The sequence below is a fragment of the Amblyraja radiata genome, chromosome 27 (genome assembly GCF_010909765.2).
Source record: "Amblyraja radiata isolate CabotCenter1 chromosome 27, sAmbRad1.1.pri, whole genome shotgun sequence".
In the NCBI taxonomy this organism is placed as follows: Eukaryota; Metazoa; Chordata; class Chondrichthyes; order Rajiformes; family Rajidae; genus Amblyraja; species Amblyraja radiata.
The window spans coordinates 2,041,953-2,055,241 of NC_045982.1; the positions used below are offsets into that span (position 1 = coordinate 2,041,953).

Here is a 13,289-nt window from a genome sequence, read left to right on the forward strand (position 1 = left end):
GCCACACAATGCTGTGGAGGCCAAGTCTGTGGATATTTTTAAGGCAGAGATAGACAGCGGGTGTGAGCAGTTTTGGGGAGAAGGCAGGAGAATGAGGTTGGGAGGGAGAGAGATAGATCAGCCACGATGGAATGGCGGAGATTTGATGGGCCGAATGGCCTAATTCTGCTCCTATCACTTATGACTTTATGATCTTATGGCAGCGTAGTTAACTATTAAATGCCATTTTAGTTTAGTTTAGAGGAACAGCGCGGAAACAGGCCCTTCGGCCCACCGAGTCCGTGCCCCGCACATTAGCACTCTCCTACACACTGGGGACAATGTTTACATTTACCAAACCAATTAACTAATTGTACATCTTTGGAGTGTGGGAGGAAACCGAAGATCTCGGAGAAAACCCACACAGGTCACGGGGAGAACGTACAAACTCCGTACAGACAGCACCTTTAGTCGGGATCGAACCCGGGTCTTCGGCGCTGCATTTGCTGTGAGGCAGCAACTCTACCCGATGCGCCACCGTGCCGCGCTTATTAGGAACAACATCTACAGTTTCCGGTGGACCTCCTGAAATACTAATCACTCATAAATACGTTTATTGGCCAATTATTCACATACAACGAATTTGCCTTGATGCTCCGCCCGCAAGGCACCTGTTCTTTTTAAAGCCACGCGGACTACTTCAGATGAACACTGACACCAACGAGATTAATGCCGGAGTAACTCAGCGGAATTGGCAGCATCTGTGGAGAGAAGCCTGTCCCGCTGAGTTACTTCAGCATTTTGTGTCTTTCTTCGATTTATACCAGCACCTGCAGTTCCACCCGAGAGATTAATTATCTTGCTGGAGTAACTCAGGGGGTCAGGCTGCACCTCTGGAGAAAAAGGATAGGTGACATCTTGGCTTGGGACAGTCTGAAGAAGGGTTCCGACCCAAAATATCACCTATTCCTTTCCCCCCCAGAGATGCTGCCTGACCCGTTGAGTTACTCCAGCACTTTGTGTCTATCATTGATTGATTATTAATTCAGTCGAAGTTTGGAAAATTATTTACTTACCTTTTTTAAAAATCTTTTCACTGTTTTGAAAGTCGCAGCTTAAATAATAGGTGAATGTTAGGTTTGGAGATGCAGCATAGGCCCTTCGGCCCACCAAATCCATGCCGCCCAGCGATCCCCATACACTTACACTATCCCACACACACTAGGGATAATTTACAAATTTACCAATCCAATTAACCTACAAACCTGCACATCTTTAGAGTGTGGGAGGAAACCGGAGCACCCGGAGAAAACCCACATGGTCACAAGGAGAATGTGCAAACTCCGTACAGACAGCACCCGTAGTCAGGATCGAACCCGGGTCTCTGGCGCTGTGAGGCAGCAACTCTACCGCTGCACTACCCAACCACCCAAAGATGTGTGATGTTTTGATTAATAAGGGATAGGAGAAGAATTAGGCCATTCGGCCCATTATGTCTACTCCGCCATTCAATCATGGCTGATCTATCCCTGCCTCCTAACCCCATTCTCCTGCCTTCTTCCCGTAACCCCTGACACCCGTACTAATCAAGAATCTATCCATCTCTGCCTTAAATATATCCACTGACTTGGCCTCCACAGCCGTCTGTGGCAATGAATTCCACACATTCACCACCCTGACTAAAGAAATTTCTCCTCACCTCCTTCCTAAAAGAACGTCGTTTAGTTCTGAATATAATAATTCAGAGTAATTAATGACTCTTGTGGTTTAGTACTGAGATGCCTCAGCAAGAACAGTGGTGACCTGGGTCACTGGGGGAGGTGATCCTGATGATGGAACTCCACTACCTTGTGACCTCACAATGCTCAAAGCTGCCAATGTAGTCACAGTGGTAAAGTCGTGACATGGCAACCAATTAGTAGGTTAATTGGCAATGATTAATGACTCCAAGTTAGTCATAGAGTCACACAGCATGGAAACAGGCCCTTTGGCCCAACTTGCCCACACCGGCCAACATGTCCCAGCTACACAAGTCCCACCTGCCTGCGCTTGGTCCATATCCCTCCAAACCTGTCCTATCCATGTATCTGTGTAGGAAGGAACTGCAGATGCCGGTTTACACCGAAGATAAAGACAAAGTGCTGGAGGAACAACTGGTACAGAGGTAGAGTTGTTGCCTCACAGCGCCAGAGATCCGGGTTCGATGCTGACTACAGGTGCTGTTTCTTAATCATTTCAACTACCTCCTCCGGATAGACTGGTAGCCCGCTATCAATAGCTTTTAACTCAGTACTTCTGTACTAAACTAAACTAAAGATAGACACAAAAAGCTGGAGTAACTCAGCGGGACAGGCAGCATCTCTGGAGAGAAGGAATGGGTGACGTTTCGGGTCGAGACCCTTCTTCAGACTAAATTAATGTAGATTTCTGAAAACCACATTAAAGGGCAGCTTCTAGCGAGCCCAACTTCAGTAGAAGTTGTGATCACTGCTGTACACAGCGTTGTAAGCAGTGAAGAAATACATGAAATGTAATTCTTCATTCTCCTTGCTTCTCAAAGGAGTTGTTAATTAATTATGGAGGCGCAGCGGGTAGAGTTGCTGCCTCACATCGCCAGAGACCCGGGTTCGATCCTGAATACGGGTGCCGTCTGTACGGAGTTTGTACGTTCTCCCCGTGACCTGCGTGGGTTTTCTCCGGGTGCTCCGGTTTCCGCCCACAATCCAAAGACGTGCAGGTTTGTAAATTGTCTCTGGTGTGTGTGTACGATTGTGCTAGTGTGCGGGGTGATCGCTGGTCGGCGCGGACTCGGTGCTACAGCTCCAAACTAAACTAAGCATCTGCAGTTCTATGTCTCTACCACGTTGCCTGGCCATGTTCTCCGGAGATGCTGCCTGAGCCGCTGCGTTACTCCAGCACTGTGGTTTTTATTTGTAACCCAGCATCTGCAGTTCCTTACGTACATAGTTGCTGGTCTTTACTGGGGCCGCCAGTGGATATTTGTATGGCAGAGATAGATAGATTCTTGATTAGTACGGGTGTCAGAGGTTATGGGGAGAAGGCAGGAGAATGGGGTTAGGAGGGAGAGATAGATCAGCCATGGTTGAATGTTGTAGTAGACTTGATGGGCCGAATGGCTTAATTCTACTACTATTCATGAGCTGGGGACAATTTACAATTTTACCAAGCCAATTAACCTACAAACCTGTACGTATTTGGAGTGTGAATTCTGCCTCTTCTCTTGCAGAAAGAGGATTTCTGCCCTTAACTGGGGGATAAGTCTCAACAAGGTAAATCAACCGTCATATCTTGTGGGACAATGGAGGCATCGCACACGACACCGAAGATGTGAAGGTTTGTTCCAACCTCCACCAAGTCCAGAAGATGCTTTTTTGGTGAGGCGATGGAAGATGAGGCTGTTAAGGTTCCTTGCTTGTCGCTGTTTGTGGGTAACTTAAACCCAGATTACTCCAAGGAGCTGCTGAGCTACAAGCTGAAGGATTTACTCGCCACCATTGACGTTACTCTGCAACGGCACGACATCGAGGTCTTCAAGAAACACAAGCGAGCGCACGCGTTTATCCGGTTGAAAACTGACAGCGAGGTTCTTAACGTCCTCGAGCAGTTGCTAGACCCTGGCATTTTGGAGCAGAGCGATATGAAGGCGTTAGTGATCAAAGGGAAAACATTGAAAGTCGCCAAGGATATTCGGGACTTTGCAGAAACCAGCCCCGAAAAGGTAAAGAAAATATCGCGCTCTTCTTTTCCCTTTGCATTTGTTACATTCTGTTTGGGACATCGGGAGTCGTGGAGTGTGGAGTACACACACACGGCTGTGGAGGACAAGTCATTGGGGCATTTGTAGTAAATGCCTACTATGTCCTGTGTGCTGAAGCAAAGCAAGAATTTCATTGTCCTATACAGGGACACATAGAAACATAGAAAATAGGTGCAGGAGTAGGCCATTCGGCCCTTCGAGCCTGCACCATTCGCCATTCAATATGATCATGGCTGATCATCCAACTCAGTATCCCATCCCTGCCTTCTCTCCATACCCTCTGATCCCTTTAGCCACAAGGGCCACATCTAACTCCCTCTTAAATATAGCCAAAGAACTGGCCTCAACTAACTTCTGTGGCAGAGAATTCCACAGATTCACCACTCTCTGTGTAAAAAATGATCTTCTCACCTCGGTCCTAAAAGACTTCCCCCTTATCCTTAAACTGTGACCCCTAGTTCTTGACTTCCCCCAACATCGGGAATAATCTTCCTGCATCTAGCCTGTCCAACCCCTTAAGAATTTTGTAAGTTTCTATAAGATCCCCCCTCAATCTTCTAAATTCTAGCGAGTACAAGCCGAGTCTATCCAGTCTTTCTTCATATGAAAGCCCTGACATCCCAGGAATCAGTCTGGTGAACCTTCTCTGTACTCCCTCTATGGCAAGAATGTTTTTCCTCAGAGTAGGAGACCAAAACTGTACGCAATACTCCAGGTGTGGTCTCACCAAGACCCTGTACAACTGCACACAACAATAAACTCACTTGAACTTGAAAGCGGAGACCGACAGCTTCTTGAGGCTAGAGGGTATAGTTTAGTTTAGTTTAGTTTAGTTTAGAGATACAGCACGGAAACAGGCCCTTCGGCCCCCACCGCCCAGCGATCCCCGCACACTAACACGAGTGTTAGCGTAGGTTTACAAGGTTAATTCCCGGGATGGCGGGACTGTCATATGCTGAGAGAATGGAGCAGCTGGGCTTGTACACTCTGGAGTTTAGAAGGATGAGAGGATGTCTCATTGAAACATATAAGATTGTTCAGGGCTTGGACACGCTAGAGGCAGGAAACATGTTCCCAGTGTTGGGGGAGTCCAGAACCAGGGGCCACAGTTCAAGAATAAGGAGTAGGCCATTTAGAACGTAGACAAGGAAACACTTTTTCTCACAGAGAGTGGTGAGTCTGTGGAATTCTCTGCCTCAGAGGGTGGTGGAGGCAGGTTCTCTGGATGCTTTCAAGAGAGAGCTAGATATGGCTCTTAAAAATAGCTGAGTCAGGGGATGTGGGGAGAAGGCAGGAATGTGGTACTGATTGGGGATGATCAGCCATGATCACATTGAATGGCGGTGCTGGCTCGAAGGGCCGAATGGCCTACTCCTGCACCTATTGTCTATTGACTGCCCGGATTACAGGGTTTTACCTCCAAGGAGGTTGGACAAACGGGCGTTGTTTTCTCTGCAGTGTCGGGGGTTGAGGGCAGGCCTGATAGAAGCGTATGCAACAGATTTAAGGTTCGATCCTGTCTGTGTGGAGTTTGTACGTTCTCCCGGTGACCACGTGGGTTATCTCCGGGTGCTCCGGTTTCCTCCCACACATAACAAAGGCATACAGGTTTGTAGGTTAATTGGCTTCTGCAAATTGCCCCTAGTGTGTGGGATAGAACGAGTGTACGGGGTGATCGCTGGTCGACGCGGTCTCAGTGGGCCGAAGGGCCTGTTTCCGTGCTGTATCTCCAAACTAAACAACAACTAAATATAATAAAGATGAACTGCAGATGCTGATTTATACGAAAGACAGAGGAAAAGTGCTGGGGTAACTTAGTGGGTCAGGCTCGCCGAGTTACTCCAGCACTCTGTGAAATGTCACCTATCAATGTTCTCCACAGATGCTGCCTGACCCACTGGGTTACTCCAGCACTCTGTGAAGCGTCACCTATCCATGTTCTCCACAGATGCTGCCTGACCCGCTGAGTTACTCCAGCACTCTGTGAAACGTCACCTATCCATGTTCTCCACAGATGCTGCCTGACCCGCTGAGTTACTCCAGCACTCTGTGAAACGTCACCTATCCATGTTCTCCACAGATGCTGCCTGACCCGCTGAGTTACTCCAGCACTCTGTGAAACGTCACCTATCCATGTTCTCCACAGATGCTGCCTGACCCGCTGAGTTACTCCAGCACTCTGTGTCTACTTCAGGTCAGGCAGACGAGGGGCAAGAACTTACCTGTGCATTTTGAATTTCCCCAGAGTAGTTCTTCAGATCCATTGAAGGAGGAATCCCAGGGCCAGCCACACAAGGAGAAGAGGAGACTGGATCCAATCCAGGAAACATCGGGATGGTCCGGTGGGAAATGTGGCCAGAAGGGCCTGACGGTGGTGGAGTACCTGACCACCCCTCTGAGCGGGACCAAGTCGGACAGCGCTATCATCGGCGGCGAGATCGTTGGACAGCACCGGCTCTTCTACGGGGCTCTGATGGGCAGCGAGACGAGGAACGTGGAGTTCAAGCGAGGGGGCGGCGAGTACCTCAACATGACCCTGAAGGGCCACGTCCGTAAGTACGTGTGCGCCTTCCTGAACAGCGAGGGCGGCAGCCTGTTTGTGGGGGTGAACGACGACGGAACGGTGTGCGGGGTGGAGTGCAACCACAAGGACGAGGACCGCGTTAGACTCCTCATCGACTCCATCCTCAAAGGGTTCAAACCGCCTCTCTTCCCCAACTCCTACTCCATCTCCTTCCTTCCCGTCATCAAGGACGGCGACACGGGCTTGTTCCTCAAGGTGGTTCGGCCTGACCGTCCGCACTCCCGGCAAGGACGGCGAGATACTACTCTACGAGACTGACCAGGGCGAAGTGTACATACGCAGGGACGGCAGCGTCCAGGGCCCACTATCCGGAAGTTCCATCCAGGAGTGGTGTAGGCAGGTATGTTGATAGAATGGAGCGGCTGGGCTTGTACACTCTGGAGTTTAGAAGGATGAGAGGGCATCTCATTGAAACATACAAGATTATTAAGGGCTTGGACACGCTAGAGGCAGGAAACATGTTCCCGGTGTTGGGGGAGTCCAGAACCAGGGGCCACACACAGTTTAAGAATAAGGGGTCGGCCATTTAGAACAGACGAGGAAACACATTTTCACCCAGAGAGTTGTGAGTCTGTGGAATTCTCTGCCTCAGTGGAGGCAGGTTCTCTGGATGCTTTCAAGAGAGAGATAGATATGGCGCTTAAAGATAGCGGAGTCAGGGGATATGGGGAGAAGGCAGGAACGGGGTACTGATTGGGGATGATCGGATGATCACATTGAATGGCGGTGCTGGCTCGAAGGGCTGAATGGCCTACTCCTGCACCTATTGTCTAAGCTATGCTACATTAAACTAGACTAAACGACATTAAGTTACGCTACACTAAACTATAACACAAGACTAAACTACATGAGACTAGACATTAACCTGGGGGGGTCTGTTCCTCCCCCCCCCCCCCCCCCCCCAATGTTCTGAGAGACGGGGACAATCCCACCCATGTTTGGTGACCCGGGCGTTACAGCCAGTCCCATGTCGCCTGTGTGCCCCGGGACTGGCTGCAGTTCCCAGGTCTCGAAAACTAATTGGGGGGAAAAAACTGCCTGCGGGCCGGATGATTTTGGGTTGCGGGCCTGATCCGGCCCCTGGGCCGTGGGTTGCGAGCCTGATCCGGCCCCTGGGCCGTAGGTTGCCGGCCCCCCGTCCTAGATGTCAGGCCTCGTTGTGTCCCCCCCCCCATCACATACTCACTGCACGCTCTCTCTCCTCAGAAATGGACAGCAGAGATCAAGAAGCTCCAGGATACGATCGACACCTTGGTTAAGGAGGAGCATCATCTGCAACAGGAGCTGCGGCAGCAACAACAGTCCATCCAGGAACTGCAGCATCTGCAACACGAGCTGCAGTCAGTGCACTCCGAGCGTGCAGCCATGTCCAACCTCTGCTGCGTCATCTGACCCCAGGCCGGCCCACGGGAGGCTGACTATGGGGGTCCCGGCTGGGAAAACATCTTAGCAGCTCGACAACAGTGCATTAATAAACGCTCTCACGCAGTCCTGAAATTCTCAATCGGGCTCGGACAATCCATACATTGACAGATGTGGCCATTCGGCCCACCCAATCCATGCTCACTATCTATCTCCTGTTCACGATAGTTTTTAGTTTAGAGATTACAGCGGGGAAACAGGCCCAGTGGGTCCGCTCCGACCAGCGATCCCCGCAACACAAACACGGAGGGAAACGAGATACATAGATCGTAGGTCGGAGATCTCTCTCTACAAGACCGTCGATATCTCTCGTTTCCCTCTCCCCTGACTCTGTCTGAAGGGTCTCGATTTGAAACATCACCCATTCCTTCTCTCCAGATGCTGCCTGTCCCAGAGTTACTCCAGCACTCTGTGAAACGTCACCCATCCATGTTCCCCACAGATGCTGCCTGACCCGCTGAGTTACTCCAGCACTCTGTGAAACGTCACCTATCCATGTTCTCCACAGATGCTGCCTGACCCGCTGAGTTACTCCAGCACTCTGTGAAACGTCACCTATCCATGTTCTCCACAGATGCTGCCTGACCCGCTGAGTTACTCCAGCACTCTGTGAAACGTCACCTATCCATGTTCTCCACACATGCTGCCTGACCCACTAAGTTATGGTGCAGCAGCATCTATGGAGCTAAGGAAATAGGCAATGTTTCGGGCCGAAACCCTTCTGGAAATAGGCAACGTTTCGGGACGAAACCCGGAAGGGTTTCGGCCCGAAACGTTGCCTATTTCCTTAGCTCCATAGATGCTGCTGCACCCGCTGAGTTACTCCAGCACTCTGTGAAACGTCACCTATCCATGTTCTCCACAGATGCTGCCTGACCCGCTGAGTTACTCCAGCACTCTGTGAAACGTCACCTATCCATGTTCTCCACAGATGCTGCCTGACCCGCTGAGTTACTCCAGCATTTTGTGAAACGTCGTCTATCCATGTTCTCCACAGATGCTGCCTGACCTGCTGAGTTACTCCAGCACTTTGTGTCCATCTGCGGTTTCAACCCAGCACCTGCAGTTCCTTCCTACACATCCTTCCCGTCATTAATCTTGTTCAACATTCCATGGCTCTTCCATGGAATAGAAACACAGGAAGAAATAAAACACACCACTAGCTCTGGAAGTGCACCAAAGTCTCCTTTGAGCAATCGGCCTTTACTTGCGTTTTGTAGACAAAAATCAAATATTTTCACCCCAGTATGTAAAATATAAATTAGCTTTTCATCGGCTGACCCGTAGGTTTACACCAAGTGTTTTTGGCACGAGTCGAACAGGACAATCGCATGGCTTCCCCGCTTCCACCCCAGTCACGCGGGTGAGAGACGAGAGAGATGGCCTGAGACAGGTCAAGCAGCTGAAGTAAAACAGAGCGTTGCGTTACATAGATGCTCGTATCCCCTCCGAGGTAGTGCTGAGTAAAACTGACGAGTTTGAACAATTTAACCAGGAACTGGAATATTTTGAAGAAGAAGTCTCGTCCCGAGACCTATTTCCTTCGCTCCATAGATGCTGAGTTTCTCCAGCATTTTTGTCTACCTCCGATTTTTCCAGCATCCGCAGTTCCTTCTTAAACTGGAGTATTTTAGTCAGCGGTCTCTTCCAACTCCAGTCCTCGTTCCATGTTTCTAACGCCACACAGCAGTAGAAAATGACGGATTAATAATAGACGCAGCCTACAGACCCATTCGTTAAAAAAGATTCAACCTCTACAATGAGCAAAAGGAAAACACACACACACATATATATATATGCGCACAGATAAACAAATGACCCCCCCCACCCCCTCCCCCCAACAATATGAAGCCAATAGACCATCATGTTAATACTGCAAAAATAAAAAGATGTTGCAGGCGAGGCATCAGGTGTCCGAGTTCTGATCAAATAATCGATACCTGCGTGGGAAACAAATATAGATATTTAACGCTAGGATTAGGAGGCAGTCGCTAGTTTAGGCATCAGGAATAAGTACGTTTATTGGCCAAGTATTCACATACAAGGAATTTGCCTTGCTGCTCCGCCCGCAAGTAAGAACATGACCTTTTTTTTACGAATGACAGAATTTGAGTGTCTCTGGAATAGTCATTAGGTCTCAGAGCACGGAAACAAGCCCTTCGGCCCAACTCATCTATGCTATCATGGCCTTCAGAGAGTTGTGAGTCTGTGGAATTCTCTGCCTCAGAGGGCGGTGGAGGCCAGTTCTCTGGATACTTTCAAGAGAGAGCTAGATAGGGCTCTTAAAGATAGCGGAGTCAGTGGATATGGGGAGAAGGCAGGAACGGGGTACTGATTGGGGATGATCAGCCACGATCACATTGAATGGCAGTGCTGGCTCGAAGGGCCGAATGGCCTACTCCTGCACCTATTGTCTATTGGCCCATCTAAGCTAGTCCTATTTGCCCGAGTTTGGCCCATATCTCTCTAAATCTTTCCTATCCAAATACCCGTCCAAATGTCTAGTACATGTTGTGACTGGGGCCCCCCTCAACAACCTCCTCTGGAAGCAGATTCCATATTCCCACCACCCCGAGTGAAATCGATGAAACCTTTCCCCTCTCACCCTAAACTCTAGCATTCGGTTCCCCTACCCTGCCATTCACTCTGTTAGGGACAGCCTCTTCCCCTCTGAAGCAGGGTCACGACCCGAAACGTCACCCATTCCTTCTCTCCAGAGATGCTGCCTGACTCGAAGAGTTACTCCAGCATTTTGTGTCTGCCCTCACAGCTTCTTCCCCTCTGTTATCAGGCTTCTGAACGGTCCTTCCATAAGCTAGGGTACTGTCCGATTCACCTCGCCCCCGTTGCGGACATTGGATTTTGTCTCTGGAGCTGAAGCGCTACAATGCTGAGAGCTGTATTCTGCACCATGTTAATTCTCGTCAATCCATGCACACTGTGAAGATGCAACCTTCTTTAAATAAGGGGCTAGTCCTAAAATGATGGACCCATAGAGCGTGGAAACAGGCCCTTCGGCCCAACTTGCCCATACCGACCAACACGTCCCACTGAATCACACAATGTAAAAGGCTGCAGGGAAGTTTAGTTGAGCTTAGTTAGGAGATACAGCGTGGAAACAGGCCCTTCGGCCCACCGAGTCCGTGCCGACCAGCGATCCCCGCACATTAACACTATCCTACACAGACTAGGGCCAATTTACACATTTACACCAAGCCAATTAACCCACAAACCCGTACGTCTTTGGAGTGTGGGAGGAAAACGAAGATCTCGGGAGAAAACCCACGCAGGTCACGGGGAGAACGTGCAAACTCCGTACAGACAGCACCCGTAGTCGGGATCGGACCCGGGACTCCGACGCCGCAAGGCAGTAACTCTACCCACCGCGCCGCACCAAGTTACATAACTTACCGCTTATTACACGTGTGTTAGGTTAGTCGGCAGCTTCATGTCAACAATCTCAGAATCTGGGGAGCTGCTGCCACTGTGGTCACTGTAGGTGTCCCTGGGGGAAAGAGAAGCACAAGTGTTAACATGCTGGCATTTGGAGAAACTCTCGCCAGTTCATGCACACAAAGCTTTATCCCGACAGCAAATGATCAGAAGTTCTAGGAGCAGAATTAGGCCTTTCGGCCCATCAAGTCTACTCCATCACGGCTGATCTATCTCTCCCCCCTAACCCCATTCTCCTGCCTTCTCCCCATAACCCGACACCCGCACTAATCAAGAATCTATCAATCTCTACCTTAAAAATATCCACTAATTTGGCCTCCACAGCCGTCTGTGGCAATGAATTCCACAGATTCATCACCCTCTGACTAAAGGAATTCCTCCTCATCTCCTTCCTAAAGGAACGTCCTTTAATTCTGAGGCTGTGCCCTCTGGTCCTAGACTCTCCCACTAGTGGAAACATCCTCTCCACATCCACTCTATCCAGGCCTTTCACTATTCTGTACGTTTCAATGAGGGTGCCCCCTCATCCTTCTAAACTCCAGCGAGTACAGGCCCAGTGGCGTCAAAGATTAGGACCCTGCGAGATTTTTTTCCAGGGCAGTTCTGCAGAGCCACCCCCAAACCCCGACTGTCTGGGGGGGGGGGGGAGAGAAACTGCACAGCAGAAGGCAGACAAATGATTAGGGAAACACCCATGTGAATGCCCCGATCCTACACGAGTCACAGTGTAGAAACAGGCCCTTCGGCCCAACTTGCCCACACCGACCAACAATGTCCCAGCTACACTAATCCCACCTGCCTGCATTTGGCCCATATAATAATAATAATAATAATGGATGGGATTTATATAGCGCCTTTCTAATACTCAAGGCGCTTTACATCGCATTATTCATTCACTCCTCAGTCACACTCGGTGGTGGTAAGCTACTTCTGTAGCCACAGCTGCCCTGGGGCAGACTGACGGAAGCGTGGCTGCCAATCTGCGCCTACGGCCCCTCCGACCACCACCAATCACTCACACACATCACTCACCTCTAAACCTGTCCTATCCATGTACCTGTCCAAATGTTTATTAAACGTTGCAACTGCCGGCGTCAGATCAGTGTTGCCGAAAGATTTTGAACATTTCAAAATCCAGCGGCTAAAAAAAAATGTTGCGACACTTGAAAAAACACCGCGCGTCCATACGTCGTCACTCCGCAAATTTTTCGGTGACCTGATACGTCAGTCAATGATGCCGACAGTCGCCGAAAAAATCACCATGTGGGACCGGCCCTTTAGACGTTGCGATAGTTCCTGCGGCAGCTCGTTCCATCCACCCTTTGTGTAAAAAGGTTACCCCTCAGGTTCCCATTAAGTCTTTCCCCCCACAATGGGCTGGATATTTGTTCAGTTTTTACCTTTTAAAAAGCAATGAAGTAAACATTTTGTCATATTCTGTAATCAGGCTTCTGAACGGTCCTTCCATAAGCTAGGGCACTGTCCGATTCACCTCTACCCCATTGCAGACATTGGACTTTGTCTGTGGAACTGATGCTACAATGCTGAGAACTGCACTCTGTATCTTCCCCTCTGCTCCACCTGTTGTACTGGAGTTTGTCTTGATTGCATTTATGTACAGTATTATCTGAATTAATATAGATATGGTATTATTGACGTAATATTATCTGAATTAATTGGCTGTCAAGGCCAAGTCATTGGGTTATTTCAAAGCGGGGTCGACAGGTTCTTGATTAGTATGGGTGTCAGGGGTTGAGAGGGAAAGATAGATCAGCCATGATAGACTTGATGGGCTGAATGACCTAATTTTGCTCCTATCACTTATGAACCTTGCACTAAACGTTATTCCCTTTATCATGTACCTATACAATATGATTAACTTATGAATAGGAGTTTGTGGAACATTAGTGCCAACATTTCAAATGTACTTCATTGACTTCAGGATTTTTTTGAAACATATCTGTGCAAAACTCTTGGGGAGTTTAAAGTCCCTTCTTTTTGGCAGTGTACACCCGATGGGCCGAATGGCCAAATTCTGCTATGTCTTATGGAAACTACAAACTGAGGAACAAT

The 13,289-nt window shown here is 49.2% G+C and overlaps 2 protein-coding genes across 3 annotated transcripts in view; one reads left to right on the forward strand and one right to left on the reverse strand.

Annotated features, from left to right (window-relative positions):
* The first annotated feature begins 3,382 nt into the window (after nucleotides 1–3,382).
* slfnl1 (schlafen like 1) lies at nucleotides 3,383–8,102 on the forward strand. The gene is given in 4 exon segments (XM_033044759.1): nucleotides 3,383–3,718; nucleotides 6,003–6,545; nucleotides 6,547–6,681; nucleotides 7,548–8,102. Coding segments are annotated over 4 exon segments (1,200 nt in total). The 3' UTR covers nucleotides 7,734–8,102.
* Nucleotides 8,103–8,926: 824 nt separating this feature from the next.
* Nucleotides 8,927–13,289, reverse strand: part of ctps1 (CTP synthase 1) — a 35,654-nt gene continuing 31,291 nt past the window's right edge. For both annotated transcript variants that reach the window (XM_033044873.1, XM_033044874.1), the window contains 2 exons: nucleotides 11,175–11,268; nucleotides 8,927–9,703 (listed from right to left, as the gene is read on the reverse strand). In XM_033044873.1, the coding sequence (XP_032900764.1) occupies nucleotides 11,181–11,268 (88 nt within the window). In that variant the 3' untranslated portion in view covers nucleotides 8,927–9,703; nucleotides 11,175–11,180. The remainder of the gene's footprint in view (nucleotides 9,704–11,174; nucleotides 11,269–13,289) is intronic.